The sequence below is a fragment of the Crocodylus porosus genome, unplaced genomic scaffold, assembly GCF_001723895.1.
Source record: "Crocodylus porosus isolate Cpor-Errol unplaced genomic scaffold, CroPor_comp1, whole genome shotgun sequence".
NCBI classification, from domain to species: Eukaryota; Metazoa; Chordata; order Crocodylia; family Crocodylidae; genus Crocodylus; species Crocodylus porosus.
This window is the reverse complement of record NW_017728920.1, coordinates 5061780-5082803: the sequence shown is the minus strand read 5'-3', so window position 1 is coordinate 5082803 and position 21024 is coordinate 5061780. Positions and strand designations below refer to the sequence as shown.

The 21024-nt window shown below is 41.4% G+C and overlaps 1 protein-coding gene across 2 annotated transcripts in view; it reads left to right on the top strand.

The window, feature by feature from the left end:
- The first annotated feature begins 7091 nt into the window (after nucleotides 1-7091).
- Nucleotides 7092-21024, top strand: part of SLC25A16 (solute carrier family 25 member 16) — a 21715-nt gene continuing 7782 nt past the window's right edge. The window contains exons 1-5 of one of the 2 annotated variants that reach the window (XM_019538502.1): nucleotides 7092-7278; nucleotides 9258-9350; nucleotides 11739-11872; nucleotides 13740-13803; nucleotides 20503-20624. In XM_019538502.1, coding sequence (XP_019394047.1) covers nucleotides 7185-7278; nucleotides 9258-9350; nucleotides 11739-11872; nucleotides 13740-13803; nucleotides 20503-20624 — 507 coding nt within the window. In that variant the 5' untranslated portion in view covers nucleotides 7092-7184. Of the gene's footprint in view, nucleotides 7279-9257; nucleotides 9351-11738; nucleotides 11873-13739; nucleotides 13804-20502; nucleotides 20625-21024 lie in introns of those variants that run through there. The other variant, XM_019538503.1, reaches the window with a different exon arrangement.

Here is a 21024-nt window from a genome sequence, read left to right as displayed (position 1 = left end):
GATAGGCAATCTGGCAGGCACTAGGTGCCACTACCGCTGCTTCCCTCCAAGGCAGCAGGCAACACTGAAGCAGCCTACCACTGAATGCAGCTGGAGCTGCACATCTACAAACCTAATCAAATGGCTTCATGGGCCAGATCCATATATTGCCAACCCCTGTAACAGCGGATTACAGAGAGGTGGATAAGCTCTACCTTATTCCCTGTTTGGTAGAGCCAACCTTTGCTCCAAACAGTCACAGCAATAAATATTGGTACCAGTCACATTGTATTGATCCAAAGTAACTTTAAAAGCACCATCAGACTGAAACCAGTTTTCCCTTGAAAACTCTTGATGAAAGACTATTTCCCTGCTAAGTATAAGTCTCCTATCTCATACTGCTACCATTATTGAGAATTAAAAAAAATTGCATACATTTTACAATAAATGTTTTATATTGTTCTTGAACTAAAAAATGTGGCTGAACCACTTCGGGTCAACCTTAATAAAAAAATTAACCTTCGGGCAGAGACTAAGCCTGGAAAATTTCAGCCTAAAAGGTGAGTGTTTTGGATGCTTGTAAGTGACTGAAAACAATTTACCGTAGAAATGCTATTGCTTAGACAAATATTAGCCACTATGAATAGCATGCCGCTATAATGAAACAACATCAATAGGGATTTCAAAATATTATGCTATGAGAGAATTCTCCTTACAGATCACTTTCCATTTATTTCTTTATTGAGTATCTACTTCTCACAACAAACTCATCCATTGTACTACCAAAATGCAGCCTGTCTCCCGCCAGAGAACAAGGAGAGTTCCCTTTGGGGCACATCGGTACTACCCCTCAGATGGCTATAAGGCACCCCTGCTGAGAACTAAAAGCAATCCTCTTTCCTCCTCTAAATATGCTACCTCTCCTGCTCTCTCTCCACCAACAAGCAATAGACAAGTTTTAGGATACTTGGATCCTAAATGACTCCAATAGGTAAGCAGTTGGAACTCTTCACAGAAATATTACTAAGCCTAAAATACATTTTAACTTAAGAAACCAAAGTTATTGACCCTCACTGAAGAGATCTACTATTATGCACAAGTGTCTTTATTTTTTGTGAAGTGTTTATTACATTTGCTTGAATTTCTCCATTGGCTTTAAATTTTAAAGATACTCTTAATCTTACCCAGCTATGTTACTAATCATGTTTTGGATATCTAATAGTACGAGTGCATTTTTATCCAGTTTTATGACTTTCTACTTTGATGTTAACTTCTTTAGAATTAGAGACGTGACCAAATGCATTTCTACTATAACTCTGCTGACCAGTTTGTTTACACTGCCTTACACTGCAACTCCACGTGCTACTGCACAGCAACATCAATACACTGGTGCCCTGCTCTGGATACCCACATGCACAACTTCCTTCCACTCCTTAAAGGAATAGTATCTCATTAAGTAGAGCAGCTGTTATGTACCCAGAGTGGTGTAGAATCTGTTGTTTAAAGTAGTTTCCATTTATAACCATTAACCCGAATTTATTTGTGGTGTAACAGCATTGATTGCTGTGTTATGCTATGGATGAATCAGCCCCATTTTCTGTTTAGCATATTTTTCTATTATTTTAGATGCTTATAATTCACATCTATATTAGGTTAACCTCTGCCCCCTCCTAAATAAGCCACCTGGCCCCAATCAATTCCACTCAGACTAGCCACCTGGCCCCAATCAATTTGATCCAGTAAACTAGGCTACTCTCTCCCTAAATTCCCCAAAGACTCCACCCCCCTAGACCCATGGTACACAGCCTGGACTAAATTTCCTCTCAAGCCATTAAGCTTGCCTCCTTTCAGACCACCTGCCCCATATAAATTCACCCAGTTTCCAACTAATTTGCCTCAGTTCATCTTCCCAGGTGGAAGCATAACTCCTTCTGCAGCTGCAGCAACAGTGTTCTGTGAGGAGGCTCAGATTTTGTTTCTGCTTGCAAAACATTGTTTTTAGGGAAATATTTTCTCTGCTCCCCTGCAGTAATTGCTTTTTGGAGCAGCAGCAATGGAAAGGAGCTATTTCCTTGTGATTCACGGAGTTAAGAGGTGTGGCAGAAGGGCCTGCAGCTCTGTTGCCCCTCCATCATTACATGTATTTAGCTGCATCAGTGCAAGGGGGCTTTGCTGGCTACATAATCAAATCGCTAGCTCACTATGCTCCAATTTAATAAAAGGGCTTCTGGACCCTGCTTCACAGTGAAGCTGCTTTCTACAGAGGCTTGCTGAAAGGGAAGGGTTCCTTAAACAAGGGGATGTGCTGAGCAAAACATGGTTTGCCCCCTCCTTGCAGTAGGGGTGTGGAATCAGAAACCAGCAGTTGGGTCTGAGCAGGAGCAGGGTGGGGGAGGAATTGTTTTGCAAGAGGTAGAAAAGTAGCCAGAGGTGGTCTGGTGAAGTTTGAAACGTTCACCCGAGCTGCAAAGGAACCAAACAATGGGTCACCCTCTGCTTCCAGATCCAAGGAAGTGAATCCACACAGATGACTGGAGTTCCTCTGCTGAAACTTGGAATAACACCACGGAACTTGGGATTCGTGGGTTTTAAATAACAAAACACACAGACTTTTTTGTTTTGTTTGAGACGTTAAGGGCGACCTCCGAAGGATGCTGCCCGGCCCCTGCTTGCTCTTGGAAAGGCTCGCGAGGGGCCTAGCCTTCTGCTCGCTGTCCCTTTAATGACTCCCTGCCCCTGCGCGGAGGTTTCGAGCGGCTTTGGTCGCCCGGCGGGTTTTTCCAGGCAGGGTCTCGGCGCGCGCGCGGCGGCAGCCGGGGAGTAGGCTGGCTTCCCCGGCCCAGCGCGCTGCGCCTTTCACCCGGGGAGAAGGAAGAGGGGGATGAAGCTCCTCGGCCCAGCGCCGGCCCGTGGTTTCCCGTCCTGCACCCGAGCGCCCTGAGAGTTTGTAAAGTAGCTCTAACTTTTCGGGCCGGCGGCGTGAGCGGCCCCGAGACTTTCCACGTCTTCCCTCGAGCGGCTGCAGCTAAACTTCGCCGTCGCCCCAGCAGCCGCAGGACTCGGCGGTAGGGCAGGGACGAGGCGGCGGCGCCCACCCGCCGGCCGGACCCGTCCCCGTCCCCGATACGTACCCGGCTCGGCGCGTTGTCAGCGGGGCGCGGCGACCCCCGCACAGCTCGGCGACCCCCGCGGGGCAGCGGCCAGTGGCTCCATGGCGCGTGCCTCCCGGGGCGGCCCCCGCTGCCAGGCGAGCCCCGCGCGGAATATGGAGCCCAGGAGCGGGGCAGCGAAATGTGCTCTCCCCGGAAGGGTCGTGTCTCCCCTGGCCAGACCCTCTGGGAGGGACGCTGGGCTCCGCTCTCGCTGGACCTAGCCCTCCCGGGCAGGAAGCAAAACGTGAGCTGGATCCCTCCCCTCGTCGGAGCGGGATTCCCTGCCCGCCCCTCCCTGCCCTTTCCCTGGCCTCTCCAGGCAGGCGACTGGCCTTTCCGCACGTTGCAAGGAGGGAGAAATCAGCTGTGGGAAGCCCCTAAGTCACAGCAGGGCAGAGATTCCTTCAGTGACACCAGTATCCACCCGGTCCCGAAATCACAAGGTGGGGGGACGGGAAAGACGCTAGATCCCACAGTCCATCCATACACCACAGCCAGGATGGACAGGAACACCAGCTTTAGCTTTGCAGCCTGTAGCCACTTTTTAATCCAAAAGGGTACACTGGGAATCCCCTTGACTCAACCTTTCCACTGGGTTTAAAAATAAGGCATTATTCTACTCATTCTGGAGGTGTCAGTCATGGCTTCCTAACAAAGGTGATACCTAAGGTGTCTGTACAATTGTTAATTTATTAGAAGGGGAACAGGGGTTTGATGTCTCCTTGAAGTTGTGACTCCTTGAAATCATTTGATTTATGTAGGGGTTTTTTGCAGTGAAAGAACTGCTTTATTGTTTGTAACTCTCTAAGCATCAAAGAATGTCTTTAAAACATAGGATGATATGTACACTGCCTTTGCCTATGGAAACATTCACTTTGTAATGAAACACCCTCACACACAGATGCTTAATAAACAGGCCATAGCAAGAGAAAAGCTACTGCCACTTTCTTTCCATCCAGGAGAGATGGAAAAAGGTTTATGCAATATGAAGAGCAGCCGTTTTCCTCACTTGTGCAAAGAGCAAAACTGAAAGCTTCCCTGATGTTCTTACCCTTGCCATCTCCACTTTCATGAATTGGTAGAAGCTGCTGATTGCTGCCTAATACTTGTCACAAGTATTAGACAGCAATCAGCAAGAAAATATGACTGGAAGGAAAAGCAGGGCCTCCTTCCCAAAATGTCAGTCTCTACCTTGATGGGAGACCAGAATTGTTTCTCTTTGTTGCTTCAGATGTTCTGTCCAGTGGGAATCTTGTCTACTCCCTTCAGTGTCTCTCCAAATTGGAAAATGAACCACTGTTCCCACTCAACAAATATGAGAGACAGTTTGGCAACTGTGGATCCTTCATGGTATATGCATGATAGCTCACCTGGATCTGTCAACACATGTGTCTAGGCAAGAGGACAGAGGAATAGAGGCTGCCCAGGCCTTCCATTCTTCCTTTAGGGCACTGAGAATCCAAAGGCCAGACTGAGTCCAGAGGTTTAGTGCCTCCATGGCTGTACTTGTATCAGCATTGGGGAACTCAACCTCAGTCTCCTGTGGTATATACAAGGATTCTACCCCTGAGTCACAGGGGGCTCCTAACGAATGTAAAGCAATTCATGAAATTATGCATTTGCAGAAGGGCTGGACTAGCAACTGTGAGAGGTGGGAACAGTCCTGTTCATCTGAGGTGTCAACTCACACATCTGTGATGATAATGATTTAAATGTCAACATTGTTCACCATTATATTCGCTATATACGAAAAGGAAAAGGAAGTGTCAGAGCTGTACAATTTATGACAACAATGGTAATTTTTACACAACAATGTTGTATGGCAATTAACATCTCACTGATGTCACAGAGAGGTGGTATTTGGCAGATAACTTGACAAATTTATTTTCCTCTTGCAAAGAGGAGGAAACAATCAGAGATGCCTAGCAGAGCCCATGGACATATTTCAGATTTACCAAGAAAGCCAGACTCAAGAAGTCCAGGGGAACCAAACAGAACACAGTCAGACTTTACATTTTTACACAAACTACTGCTGAGCAGCAGTTAACTTTGTTGGATTTTCCTAGCCAGATGCTATTTTGTAGGTGGAGTCCAGAAATATAACACCACCTTCTTCCCAGTCTGATATCTGGCTGGAAACACCATTTTTTGTGAAGGTACAGACTTCAGGACCTCCTGCATTCCACAGACTGGTTCTGCTAGAAGAAAGCCCTGAGCTGTCCATCAGAAGTAAAAGCAGTAGGAGGCTTGAGAAGTAGTGTTTTTCATGACAGGTTGGGAGGGGCAAAAGGACTCCAATACCATACATAAGCACAGGAGAAAATAACTGAGATTTGATGGAATGGGGCTGTTTATTGGGGGGAGTTTAGGAATGAAGCAGGAGTTATCTGAAATCTTGAAGACAACGAGGGATGTGAACTGAATGAGTAGGAAGTAAGTTTGGAGAAAAGAAAGAAATACATCTGGGACACCGAATGTATATAATAAACAACACAAAAGCAAATCAATGAATGTAAAGAGAAGCTGACATGCATTTGAAAGAGAAAATCTTGCTTTACACAAGGTTGGTTCAGCAGCCTGAACACAGACCACTTGCTTGCAGCCTTTGTGTTCTAACCATGACTTCCTCCCTTAGCCTCTCTGAGCCAGGTTCCCAGCTAATATCAACCTACAGTATCTTTACTTACCTTGCCTGCTGGAAATTACTTAGAGAACTGTAGAAGAGCAAGGCTGGAAGGTACCTCCAGAGGTCATGCTGCCCAATGCCTTGCTCAGGGTGGTCAACCCTATGGAAGTCCTTGTATACAAATTCATCTTCATGAAGCTGTGTGAACACAGCAAGTGCAACCTCCTGAGTGCAGGCCATCAGTGGTGATGCATAGGGGGTGCACGTGCACCCTCTGTCAGGCCACACTTTCCACTTGGGCACCAGGAGCGGTACTCCTCTGTGAGTGCTGGCTAGAGAGCATGAATGCTGGATGTAGGCCATGGCTGCTTCCAGGAACGCTGCGGCCACTCGCTGGTCCATAAGTTTTGCTGTGGGGGGCCCCCTCCCCCTGTCCTTCACTGGTCACTGGGGGGGGGCATGTGCCCCCCCAACTAAAGCAGTACCAGCCCCCCCATGCAGGCCATTAAGTGTCCTGGAATAGGGCTATCAAAACCAACAGCTTGAATTAGGCTACATATTGAAACCTGGTGCCAGAGGGAGGAAAAGTGGGAGAAGTCAGGGCAAGGACTAGGCAAGGGTTAAGCTGTATGTCAGCCCGGTGCTGTAGCAATAAAGTTTGGCGCCTAAGGCAAAGACCACAGCAAGAGCCCACTCTCATCCCACCCACAGATCTGGAGGGGCACATGCCCCACCAGGCTTGCCTGGGAGTGCACACAGCAGCAGGAGCCACCCCTCCCCGTTGCTGCGCCACGCAACATGACCCACTTGCGCCACTGTCCCACGCTCCGCCTTGGCTGGGCAGCCCCTTTGCTTCGATGCCCGGAACAGTAGCCCCTCTCGCCCCCCTTACAAAAGCACTGGGTGAGCGTGACCGCGCGGCAGAGGAAGCGCCCCCGGCCCAGGCTTCCTGCCAGCGCATCCAAGGCGGGCCTCCCGCTCGCTGCCATCGCCACTGTCCCGCGTTTGCCCCGTAAGGAGCCGCCTCAAAACCCTGCCCCGAGGCCTTCAGTGGGGACCCAGAGCCGCGCGGGCGCCAGCCGCACAGACCAGGCCAACGACCGGGACTAGGGCTCGAAGACCCGCCCGTGGCAGCCGGGGTCACAGCGGAACGTCTCGAGGCAGCCTCACAGCTCTCTCAGCCCCAGCACTGCCCCCCGCTCCCGTGGCCCCGCCCCCGCCGGTAGAGTCGTCGGCTTCTGACGTCACCAGCAGGCGCCGGGCAGTCCTGGTAACTGCGGTTGGGCCATGCCGCAGCGCAGCCCGGAAGGCGTCTTGGGAGTGGCGGCGGCGGCGGCCCGGTGACTGCGGGTGACTGCCCCGCTTCGCCCGGCACCATGCGCTGTAATCGCCGCGGAAGCGTGGAGTAAGCGCCGCTTCCCACCCCCATGGCCGCCCCCGCGGCCGCGGCGCCCGGCCCAGGGCTACCCCCGGCCCCCGCGCGTCCGGATTTCTATTGGCTCCGCTCCCTCGTTGCGGGAGGTAAATTTGTGCGTGACTTGACCGCGGTCGGGTGGGGGACCCGGCAGGCCTGCGCACCCCAGGGGGCATCACGCGCCCGAGGATGGAGGGAGCCCTCGTCCCCGGCGTGACGCGCCCATCCCTCACTGCCCGCCCTGCCCCCGCCCTCGCGGCCCCCTCCCCGCGCTGTCTGCCCCTGCCCCGAGCGGCACCTTCCGCGAGGGGGGTGAGGCTGGGCGCCGCTTTTTGCGCGGGGTTGAGCGCTCTTTAGAGCTTTGAAAAGACGCTGAGGCGAATGGTGGTGACTTGTACATTGCAAAATGTAGGGCAGTGGCTGCACGCGGAGCCTCTCTACCGTGCAGTTGAGTGGGTAGGAGAGGCCACCACACAGCCCTGAAGTTTGGACTAGTTACTTCCCTTGGCAAGCACTGCACTTCCATTAGCTAGGGGTGGGGGGCTGGTGCTCAGTCTCCAGCCATGGAGCCGGAGTCAGGAAATTTGGCTTCCATTACCAAATTCCCAAGCCCACCCTGCAGGTCAAAGCCCAGCTGCACCCCTTTCCCCCTTGGGGCCAGGCCACACCTCCTCCCTTTGCATATGGAATCAAGGAGAAAACCATGTCCCCTTGGGGACAAACCACATCCTCTTCCCTTGCCAAGCAGGGTTGGGGCCCAGACTGTCTCCTGTCTCCCTCCATATGGTGGGGTGGTGCCTACTACACCTGTCCTGGGTACCAGTTCTAGACCAGTGGCTGGATTTAACCCATAGATGGACAGGGTGCTGCCCATCTGGTCTGTGGGGATAAAAGCTTGCACATCACTGATTTAGGAAAAGACAACACATAATTAAAAAAAAAGTATTCAGAAAGTCATCCTATGTAGAGGGAGCCTAAAAGAAGATGAGAAATGGTCTGTTCTGTGAGCTGGTTTGTGCAGGCACAAATCTGCAGAGGTTTACCTGCATGTTTGCAGTCTCGCATCTCAGTAAGTATGTTGGAACCAAAGTTTTAACATTTGCTACTAATTAGATTGGTGTGAAGTCTTGGAATCTGTTTAAGTATTGATACTTTGGATTTTGCAGATCTTTTACACACAAGTTTGAGGGGAAACAAATGTTAGGGGCAGATTTGCTTTTAGTATTGTTTCTTTCCCAACATTTTCCTTTGAAAACTGGATTTTTATAAGGGCGTATGTGAGGAGTAAGCTAAATGTGCTAGTTTTTATGTTAATATACCTTGGAACTCTAAAGGGTTGTGGCTTCCAGGAGAGTCCCAAGCAAGTAGAATTGTTTTTACTTGTAATACAACTTGTTTGATTGATGTATGTCTGCCTATTTAAATACAGTTTGTTTGATTGATGCATGTCTGCCTAATTATGCATGTTTCAGAATAGGTAAAGATTGATACTTCTGCGGCACATTCAGGAAAGTCTTGTCTTTTGAAGTTTTATCCTTGCACTCATGGTTTCTGAAGAATAAGAGTTGAGGGGGAGAATCATGATATGGAGAGAAAGTAGACTTCTGCAGAGGTACCAACCACAGTAGTGGTCTTGCAGCTCTACTTGGTATTCATAAAGAGGTGTTAAGATGTTAATCTGTACTCATTACCATGTTTTTTGGCTGGGTAATGATTAGATAAGAACCAAGTAGTGCTGCTGAAACGGCACTGAAAGAGTGGACATGCGAGAGCTCAGTTGGTATTGCATACCTAAAGAGAGAATAGGGAAAATTTAATATCTGCTAAAGCAGGTTATTGGGCATTAACAGCTCAGAAAGATGATCTGTTTAAAACGATGTTAAAGTTGATCTTGCTCACTTTCACAGAAACATGCAGAATTTTTAAATGTCTTTTTTCCTTAAAAAGAATTCATTGATGCTTTAATTTCTGGTTAGAATTTTTATCCAGTAGAGAAACATTGTATTTCCATATTGATATGAACAACTTTTGCTTCCCCTCCTTTTGTGTGTTTGTTTTGTTTGTTTTTTTTGTTGGTTGTGGTAAGGTGTTGCTGGGTGTTGTGCCAAAAGTACCATTGCACCATTGGATCGAGTAAAGATTTTACTGCAAGCTCATAATCACCATTACAAACATCTAGGTAAGATGACTGCTGTACATCTTTAAAAATATGCTAAATTATATTATTTAGGAAGGTAGTTGTATCTGTTTACAAGTAATACTGTTAAGCGCATGAAATAGTTTGATAGACAGTTGTATTTGCCTGTACAATTCAGTTGCTTTCTTGCTGTGTTTTAGAGTTAGAAATGACTGCTAAAGTGAGGGAGCTATCTGCAGAACACTTAAATTTCAGTACTTAAATTTTACAAGTTGTGTTGTGGGGAATAAATGTCAGTAATATGTCGGGCCAGGGTTTGATCTGTTCTGACTGAAGTAAGGATTTTCACAGAATCAAGCCTGCCCTTCCTTAAGCCAAAAATATTAGAACTAAAAAGTCTGTGTTACTTCTCTTGTTCCTAACTCCTGTTGCATAGAGCTCGGCACCCATATTTTTCAGGAGGTGGTAGGTAAGCACAGAATAGTCTGTCATTATAGCTGGGATTATCTATCTAAAACAGTTGTTATTAAAAGGAAATAAAGTCTCTTATAAATGGACATATCCTGCAGGCCTTTCCTGTGTGCATATCCCAAGGCAGTGATGCTAGCAGTAAGTCTAGAGTAAGGTACTTGATTTTTTTCCCCCCCATTAACTGACTCTACTTTGCATTTGTTCCAAGTGACCTGTAATTCAGTAATGCAGTAATGGCACCTGATGGTTGAGAGAATAAACCCACAAAAGTCAACATATTCAATGGTATTCCCAGAGCAATAGTAACACTGCCCCCTTGTGTGAATAATATAAAATATTTTGTTGAATAATGGCCTGTTATTGCGCAACTTGGAAATAATTTGCAGTTTGATTAAGTTAACATAAAGAGAACTTATGCATGTGCAAAATCCCAGTAAAATTCAACAAAGGGTCTTGAGTAAGGGCACATGGGGAGGAGAATGTCTAAGCCATAGAAAGTGTATTCAAATGATTGTGTCTTTTGTTCAATGTACAAAAGAAATGGAGAACATCAGGTATACTTGATTGTAACATCACAGTCACATATGTGCATGTTTGCCTATGCAATCTAATACAGTTGCAGTCAGATATAACACTATGTTTGACTAATTTTTTAACTTCAATGTTTTGTGAACGTGCATCAAATTAAATATTACATTCTCCTCTATCAAGCATATGTCATTTGAATTCTGTAGTACTAAGAATGACTACATTTGAATTGAATGCACAAAGATGAAAGGGGGAAACATGAGGGAAAAGTAGATGAGATGTAGATAGAACAAGAACAAAGGTTAGAAAAGCAGTTTTTGTGAACTGGGGAAGGGAGGACAGGGACATTTCCAAACACCAAAAAAATGCTTGTCTTCACAGTGTGTAAAATCACTTCTCGGCTTCTTGTAGGCCAAGATCAAGTGAATTACGCAGTTTTCAAATCAAATCATGTTTGTTATTTTCACCCCAGAACACTTTTTAAAAGAGAACTTTATCCTTCCAGTTTGGTTAGTAAACCAGTGATCAAGTTGAAGGATTAGTTTAGGGCATAAAACCAGGAAAAGAAACTCAGTTTCATGAGTAAACATTATTTTTATATAAAAATGTTTGTACATACAGATAACAAGAGACTTGCCTACACAGAGTTGTGGGAACATATTGCTCTGTTTTTTAAAATTTGTGCATTTGATAGCACTTGTGCATAGTAAGTAAAGTGTTCTGTTACTAAGGACAGTTGATTCCTTACTTGGCCTTGCCCAAATTTCATGTATGATTTTGGCCAGATCCCCATCTATAAATGGGGATAATACTGCTTTCTTCCCACAGCACTCCTTTGTGGTAATGAATTTGGGATTGAATGATAGATACTTAAGTACAGTAGTGATGAGTGTCATAAAAAGCCAGTACATCATTTCCTGTTTTCCTGTGTAGTCAAGTGTTCAATTTCTGCATGGGAAGATGAAAAACATTTAAATAAGAAAATTATTGTAAAGCCACAGATACTGGTAAAGGGACTGAGGGGCAGGCATAGTAAATTTCTCCTTTTAATGAACTAGAATTGAAGTTGACAGTATCTATTAATTTTTTTGTGGTATTTTTAGTACATAGTATTTTGGGGGGAGGCACTGCATGGAATAGTTTTCCTTCTTATCTGGTCACATTTTACAAAAACATGGGGCCTCAGTACATTGATCCATTAGGAGTTTCCACTGAGTCTGGGAGGTGAGAATGCCGGTAAATTTAAGGTTAAACTTATTTCCCTTGGATAATATTTGGGTACTCTTAAGTTATTTTTCTGCCCTTCAAGCTTTAGTGTACATATTGTGGTCTGACTTTAGTTATTTATATATACTGTCTTATTGTTAGTAATCCTAGCTTGACTATTTGTTCATTGTAACTGTTAAATATCTTTCTTTGTATTGCTGACAGGAGTGTTTTCTACATTGCTTGCTGTCCCAAAAAAGGAGGGTTACCTTGGGTTATATAAAGGAAACGGGGCAATGATGATTAGAATCTTTCCATATGGTGCAATTCAGTTTATGGCATTTGACCAATATAAAAAGGTAGTTTTGATTTATATTGTTTTCTTTTCAGCTACAATGAACACAGTTTCTTAAAATCAAGCAATAGCTATTCTTGTGTCCTATTAAATAACCCTCTTTTTTCAGATTAAATTAAAGTATACATTAATCTATCCTTTTTAAAAAGGTAAGGGCAACATTGAAAGTATTTCTGGTGTAGTTTAAGGAAAAAATTGCTCACAAAGTTTAGTGAACTGTTTTACCATTAATAAGCAGAGTATATTTTTTAAACAAATAAACAAAGAACCCACCCCCCTTCTGGGGTCTACTGCTAGCCATTTTGTTAGGTATAATTAAAAGGGGGCCCTTGGCTTTCAAAAATGTAGAATGTAAATGTAGCACCTCTGGCTCCTTTTTAATATTGGGTTTGAAAGTACTTGAATAAAATTAAAATTTGAAAGAATTTGTCGTGTTTGATGGAACCTGGTTTTTGTTTTGCACCATATCTTTATTTTTGGGGGGATAGGGGAAAGGGTCTGAAATGCAGTGTTTCAGAGCATCCATGAATTGCCTTTTATTGCTATACGTTTAGTCTTCCAGTGATAAATCTTGGAAATACCTTCTGTATCTTGGCTATTTGTATAAGTACATATTTGAGCATTACTAATACTTTGTCAAAATAATGCTTTTACTGTTTGCATTCAGGAATTATTTCAAAGCTTGGATTCGGCTCCCATTTAGGTCAGTGGAACAAACTGCACTGAAGTCTATGGGAGTTGGATCAGACTTGGAAAAAGTGCTGTAAAGACTTCCTTTTTAGCAAGTTTTGGAAGAGAGAAATTACACAATTCCAGTTGGGGAGCTAACATTTAAAAGCCTGGTATCTTTTCAAAGAGCAAACTTGAAAAGATACCCAGAGTCATTTTTAGAGTCTTAAATGTGAGCTCCCCCATTGGCATTATGTAACATATCTTACCTCTCTGTAGTTATGAATAAGAGAATGTCATGAGTCGTCTTAACAACGTTTTTACGCTGTACTTCCTTATGCAGTAGGTAACATAACGTAAGTGTTTGCGACTCTTAAGACCTAGTGGTTAGGCACTAAATTAGTTTTAAAATCCTAGAATTCCACATGCAGTTCAGAACACGCATCAACAGTGAGTTTTTGTTGTTTTTTTTTTAAGTGTGAGAATCATCTTACCGTAATGCTTCATGCGAGTGATTCATCTAGCATAGTATCCTGTTGCTGACAGTAACAGATGCTTCACAGGAAGGTAGAAAAAACCTTATAGTAGAAAGATACAAAATTTGTCCACATGAGTAGCTTCCCAACCCTTATTCATATATATATATTTTTTGCTTTACCCTGGGAACCTGAAGTTTCGTATTCTTTTAATGGGTTTAAAGAAACCTAAAAGTTTACTAATAAAACATAGAATTTTTACCATATAAATGTGTAGTTCTTGTCAATCCAGCTAACTGAAGTGCATGTGTATGGTGTGATATTTCCTTTGTCTAAATTTGTTGATTTCCAGTGGCACTGAATGTCCCCTTCTCAGCAGTATAAGAAAAGGGAACTGTTTCTTTGCCTGCCTTGTACATTTGATAAAAACTATACAAAATAACTAGTCAAATTTGTCCCAATATTGTTGATTTGATTTGCATTGACTATTCATACAAAAGAGTTTTAGCACATTGTCATCTACATTAAGAGCTGGGAAATTGAAAAGTCGTTGAAAGGCACTAACCAGTTAACAGTAATTAGTATTTTGTTTTAATTTTTAACTTTGTAAAGCTGGTGATAATATGCCTTGAAACAATTTAAATATATTTTTAGTAAACTTTGTGCTTTGTTTCCTTTTATGTTTGACTTATTTCTGTTTTGTATTAAAAAATTGCTATTTTCTAGCTAGTAAAGCAGAAACTTGGGATTTCTGGGCATGTGCACCGGTTAATGGCTGGATCCATGGCAGGTATGGTTTTGCTCTTAATTTAAACTATATTCTAAACTAAATTCTTAATATAAATTACACCTTCAAAAGTAAATAGTTGTTTAGAGAATTAGAGAGTGTTCTGAAGATAAATTGTGTTATAAAAATCAAAAAGTGTAGATAGTAACTTAATATGTTTTCTTTAGAGGAAATATATAAAATCAAAATACAAAAATGTTCATTTAAATGTTTAAAAGTTAAAAATTGTGCAAGTATCGGATAAGCTCTAAAACAATAAGAAATGCTTCAACAAATATTTTTATATCTGTTCAAAGTATTTGTTACGACTCATGCCAGTAAAAGAAAATCATAGTGAATAGGATTTTAGCTGTCTGTTCACTTTTCAATAAACAAAGCTCATTTAGTGGCATTAAATATACTTCTAAGTTTTAGTTGGTTTGTGTTTTTTATGTTAATTTTTTTCACAACATTGGTTTTTGTGTACATTACAAAATGTGGCACAGTTCAGATGGGAAAGGAATTTAAAATATAAAAATAAATATGAGTGTATTTTGTGTATTGCTTTCAGTGTGCCTAACATTTGTGTGCAGAAACTACTAATATTCAATAATAAATAATTAATAACTTGGTTTGAAAAATGTACTGCTGTATTGCTGTTTGTAAACATTTCAGCAGCAAAACTTTTTACATGCATTTACAACAGAAAAAAAACAGTAGTGTACAAATACGATATAGAAAGGGTAAGTTACAGTCCAAGTATCAAAGAAGCATATATGTATGTATGAGTGGATTTTGTGAAACTTCTTAAAATTCCTAGATTTGCAAGGCTCATTATAATATCACCACCAGACTGTGAGCATGCAGTCATATAGACTTAAAAAAAATAGAACAAATTTTAATTAGTGGTAGAAGAAATAAGTATTGCAATCTTTTGATGTTATACATTCATATTTTCCCTTTGTCAGTCACTTGAAACAAAGCTTCTGAGGAAAAAAAGAACAGAATTTGAAAACAGATCTTCAATTTTCTGTTCAATGAAGAAAGTTCTTCACATAATCTTAAGCCTTATGAAAGGTATTACACAATGTTTTCATGTAGTGATGACATGGTATTGGGTATTTAGCTTCTTTTTAAAAGAGACTTAGCAATGTTAGGCTGAAATCGTGTAGAAAGCAGAGTAGAGATGTACCTTACAGATCCACTGCATAGGAAAGCTTATGCATCTGTGATTCAGTTAGTTTGTAAGATGTATTTTTACTCTGCTGCCTTTTAAAAAGTGACAGTAAAGCAAAGACCATTGCGCTCAGCTAAACTAAAAAGAAATCTTGTGAAAAGAAGGCCCTGTGTCCAGAAAAGAGTGACAGTGAAAAGAAACAACTCATGAGTCCTTAAACTTAGCAAAGTGTGTGTGGACAGATATGTTCAAGAATTTGGCTGGCTTTAAACCTGAGTCAAATTGGGAAACTGCTTTTTCTGGCCCTGTCCAGAGAAAGGAACTTTTTTTTTTCCTTAAGTTTTGTTATTGTTTCAGTGAGGTAGTGTTATTTGTTTCAGAGTAGGATCCTATCGTGCAAGGTATCATACAAACATAGAACAAGTTTATTCCTCATTTTAACTCTACTTGCTTAAGAATGTCTGGGGTCTTATGTAGAGAAGACTACTGGCTACCACTGACTTAAGCTCTAGGTTGATAAAATTTGTTTTAATAAAATAATTATAGTAATTAAAACAGGAAAATAAATCTTGAGAACATCTAGAATCAAGACTTCATTACATTAGGTATTGTGCAAATATAGGGTAAAAGAATCCCTGAAGAACCAAAAAAAAAAAAAAAAAAGCCCTAAATGGACTAGGCTAAGCATGGGTGGGGGGAAGGGATATAATGTACTAACTATGGGTAACGTGATGACTAACAAACATTTTGTTCTAAAAATGTTTCTCTTTAGACTTTTGTTCCTGTTTGGGAGGGAAGGGCCATTAGGGAAGAGACTAATTTTGGCTTGGGGAGCCTAAAGGAGAAAGAACAGAGGTGAGCATGGAGAGCAGTGGAGCATGACTGACTTGAGGTGTCTGTAAGGGAAAGAATAGGAGGAAGTTGGTATAGAACAGACCATTAGTTCAGAGGAGAGAGTATCCAGAGAAGGAACCGAGTAGATAATCTTGACAGCATCAGTGTTCAGTATCTCCAGCTGCAATATCTGGAGTGTGCTACCCTTCTTGAGCCTTTAGTTGCTTAACACCCAGGGGTTTCTTCTCTGACAGACTTGGCTGAGATGGGGGAGGGAACCATATAGGCTGGGAGAGGAAGGGTTACCCTAGTGGTCTTTTGTTCTGTCATCCCTGCTCTGTGGTGTGCTCTGCTGTTTCTTTGTTCTTGCTAGGCTAAGGTTTGGGGGGTGGACGCACTAACCTTATGTATGCCATGTTCCCAACATTACAGACATCAGTAGAACTGAATCAGTGTTAACAGTGTTAGGAAACTTTTGAATATCTTCCTTAAATTATATAAGGTCAAAGGCATCTCCCCACTGAGGAGAAAAGTGGTAAGGATGGGGGGGTAGTGGAATGAGAACAAAGGGACACTCTATTGTAATGCATATATTCAAGGAGGCCAGGTTAAAGTTACTTTGGAAACTTTAACTCTGAATTTCCTGACTCCTGTGTGATTCAAATTTTAGTAGTAACTGTTAATTAACAGGTAACTGCCTTAACTTCCTTTTAAGGAAAATGAAATGGGGGAGAAGATAGGAAAAAATAGATATTAGAACTGTTTGGGGAAAAAAAAAAAGAATACATTTACACAATACTCAATAGGAGGTGGGTTTTTTTTTTAAACTAATAAGCCTTTGAATTTTTCCAGTGTAGCATATTTGAATTGAAATACAGAAACAATTCTCCCCAACCGTTAGTTAACTCCTGCTGTCAAAAAAGTTTTAATTTCTTTTAGAATAATTCAAGAGAATCTGAGAACTTTTTTTTTTTATCCAGAAGTAAATTTTTACATAAAATAATTGTAAAAAAGGGCTTGGAGGAAAAATGCCATCTTTGTTTTAAGTAGAGTTATCCCTAACATTTTTTATAAAGATGAATGAATACTGCAAAAGCAGTTGGCTGGTTCCTTTGGTTGCAATCTGTGAACTAGCTTCATTAAATTACAGTTCTGGAAACCCTAGAAACCTGTAACCTTCTTGGCCTATGGAAATTCTTTGACTTGTCTGGTACGTCTGCTTAGATTTCAACTGTTTCTTCGTATGTACAGCTGTTGCACTAACAAAAACCTCCCTTACGCTGTATTCATGGTGTTGCTTTTCATACTTTTATTTGTAAACAAATTTGGCATGAACGTCCTGACTCTTGTTTCCTTGCGAGTTTATACCTTGTGCTATGTATTTCAGATTTTTTGTGAAGTCCTGTGTTTAGTGGATCTTTTTTTTTTTTTTTGACTGGGTGATTATATGATAGAATGATATAGAACTAATTTTTAAAAGTAATGTAGTTATATTGTTTATTTTTTGTTCCTTTGATTACAAATGTAGTTCAGCAATCAATCCACAGGGTGAGGGGAGTGCTGGGGCCCAGTCCAGGCACCATCTTGACTACCTGAACTGAGAAAGAGGGACCAGGCTGGCTGTATCTCTTACAGAGCTGGCAGGTCTCCCTTAGGTGGGGGACACTCAAGGATGCCCTTCATTATTTCCCTTTAGCATTAACTGTTGGTGATAACGAAGGGGCTTCTTTATTTCACTGTTGTGGTTCTTTTGAATTGAATGTTGTGCTTGTTGGGAGAAAGGGAAGTATTTGTGGGCTTGGGGGGGCAGTTCCACAGATCAGTATGGAATTAGGAGAGACCGTTGAGATGGGAAAATGGGGCTTCCCTGAGTGAGTGGCATGGGAGTGGGTGAGTATGAGGGGAGGGGAATAAGAAAAGGTTTTCTAAACCTACAAATAAGTGGAAGTTGGGAAGATTGGGAGGTATGGTTGGGATGAGCCAGAGAGTTTGATCTCCTGGGTCATGGGTAAGGAAGTGGTTTGTGGGGGGGAAGTTGGAGTTTTACATTTCTGGGATGCTGGTTGGGGAATCGTTTATTGTAAGTTGCCCCAAGTCATCTTTGGGAGAGCAGCATATAAATATAAGAATAAATAATGTATACATTTTGAAAGCACACCTTCAATCTTTCTTTCCTTTGGAAAAGTGCTCCCCCTCCCTTCCTGTTATCAGCATCTGAGAAGAAATAGGGTCAAGAAGTTTGGAGTAGTAAGTAAAAGGAAGAGAGCTGGATGTGATTGCTTGTGTAACTGATCTTGCTAACAGCTCCTGAGTCCCAACTTTAAACTTTATTGTAATCTCTGTTATGCTTTATTATGGCTTCTTATCCTTCATGAGAAAGTAGTTCCTTCCAGCAAAGAGAGAATCAAGTTGTCCTTCTATTTCAGATAAAAGCTAAGCGCAGACTCTTTCTGTCTTTTAGGGTTGATGATATTGGTGTTCTTGTTACTTTCAGTCCCATCATGTCAAACTAAGCTTGGGAGGAATGCTGGTCTGGCTGTAGTTAATTTAAAATCGCTATGTTCATCCTTCCATCATGGGATCAACTCTAAAGTTTTATAGTGTGGGCTGAGCTTCAGCAGCTCTTAATATTTGGAAGTATGGGTGAATTAACCCCTTGCATTTATGTGGACTTATCCAAATCCATATTTTTTAAAATTTTTAAATATGTTGAAGAGGAGATTCTAAGATCATCTGTTGAATTTTGTAGCCCTTGCAAGACCCTGGATAATGCTATGGTGTGTTGGCACTAATTGTACTTTTTGCACAGTGTTTTGTTATAACTGTTTTCTAAATAAGGATTCAGTTTTTACTTGCTCATGTCAAATGAGTGACTGAATTCAGTCTGACCTGACTAAAGGAATTCAGTGCATCTAAGCTACTGTTAATCTTGTTTTCAGTGTTCAGAGAGAGACTTCAAATGTGTTACAGCTGAATGATTTAAGTTGCTGTCCTCATTCTTCTCCAAAATAAATGAGGACATTTAGGAAAAACTGTCTTGATTAGACTGAAAATACCCTAGGTATATGCAAGCCTTCAGTATAGTCTTATTTTTTCCATTCCAGTATGGCTATGTTCTGATTCTGTCAGATCTTAAAAACTTCAGTATGATGCCAAGCCTGCTCTGTGTTTGGTCCAAGTAATATCTGATCTTAAAAACTGCAGTATAATGATGACAAGCCTGCCCTTTTTAGTTTATCTGCTCTGTGTTTTGGACAATAGTGTAGGATGGAAGAGAAGAGGAAATATATACCAATTACTTGTAGTTAGATTTGGTTTTTGTCTTTCTCTTATTCTGCTATGTTTTTCTCCCTTAAATTGCTTCCCCCCCCCCCGATGATGTCCTAAAAGCTGCTTTATTTGGGGTGGAAGGGGAGTATGATCATTAAATTTCACACCCTGATCTTAACTGGATCTTTTTTGATTCCTGGATTATGGTTGTAAAACAAGGGAATGAAAACCCAATAGTTTGTGAGTGACTCTTACCTTTCCCTCAGTGTTTTGTCAGTAATTCATGGATTAGTGGCAGGGAAGAGTTAACTCTTCAGAACACTGTAATTATTTTAATTGCTTTTATTTGTGATCTGATCCCAAAGCTTCAACTGCTTAGCATCTAAATCAAAGTTACTATTGTGGAGGAAATCAAACTTTGCGTTGTGGTTGAATCAGAACTGACAGAGCTAGCTTTTCTTTATTTAGAGCTATACTGCTCCCAGTGATCACAGTATAGCTCTAAATAAAGAAAAGCTGGCTTGTCAATTCTGATTCAACCACAACCCGAAGTTTGATTTCTCCCACACTAATTACAACAGGTTATAATTATATAGATCTTCTGTATTCCAGTTAAGCATCTTGTTGCATGGTCTAAACAGAAAAATGCAGGTAGGATATTGATAATCCATATGGGATTTATAACCAAAGTGAGAGAGCAGTAACTATAAGGTGTACAAAAACTGCAGTAGTAACTCTTGACCAAGTTCTGCAATTCTTAATTATGTACATAGTACAACTTATGCAGGCCTGATTTCATAAGGAGCTATATATAATTAAGGGCTGCAGAAATGAGCCAAGTAAACAAAATGTGAAGGTTTAGTTATCAAGTTAATAGCATGTAGCATGTTGATATAAAAATAATAGTCATTGCTAACTTCAATGCAAATATTAAACTTTAAGCATTAATTTAGATTATTTTCAGTGTTCCCCATTATATTTATAGGTGTATACCCAAATTATACACTAATAGATATATTTTTTTAACTTAACATTTTGGAGGTTAAATTTATTAAAAGAGAAGACACAAAGATTTCTGTTGTTTTTTAAATATGGCAGGATTAGACCCCTATGATCTTGATCCTTTAAGCCTTTACATACTTGAATAGCTTCATGCATGTGAGCACCCTAATGGAGAGGATTGCTCATGTGAGTATGCTTAGGTCCAGAAGACTGCAGAATCAAGGTTAAGGTATGTGTCTCAAATTAAACCTAATGGATGCAAGTATAAATTCTCCTTGCGTGGCTGAGCTTTTTTAAAGTTTTTTTATCTGCTAATTAAAGATGGATATTTTTTGATAGAAAATTTTTAATATTGTTATATTAAACTATTTACTTTAAAGGGAATTTTGGGTCTTAAAATTATCCCAAAACAATAAAAGTATGTGTTTTGTTTCTTAAAGGTATAACAGCAGTCATTTGTACTTACCCTCTTGATATGGTTAGAGCACGTCTGGCCTTCCAAGTGAAAGGGGAGCACAAATACCGTGGAATTATTCATGCATTCAAGACTATATACACAATGGTATTTCATCATTTTGTACTTTCATATTTATTAAAGCAAAAAAGTGTGTTTTCTACTTATTGTTGTGTAGCACTGTTAATGACTTAGTAGAAACTGAATTATTTTCATTTGGCAAGAACTCATTTAATTTGAAGTATTATTGGATGCTTTATCATACTTTTATAGGTGCACAGTAGTTCAATCTTGTGGGAATTGCAAGAGAAAACATTGGGGAGGACACTGGGTTGGTATAATCAGAAATTTAAAGAAAAAGGGGAAAAAAAAGAGCATCCTTATTCTTGCATGGAAGAGAACCTCTGCCAGGCTGTGTCTTTGGATGTAGACCAGTGGTTACCAACCAGTTGATCTCGATTAACTGGTGGATCCTGGAGCTTCTTTAAGTCCAGCCATGGACTTGGGG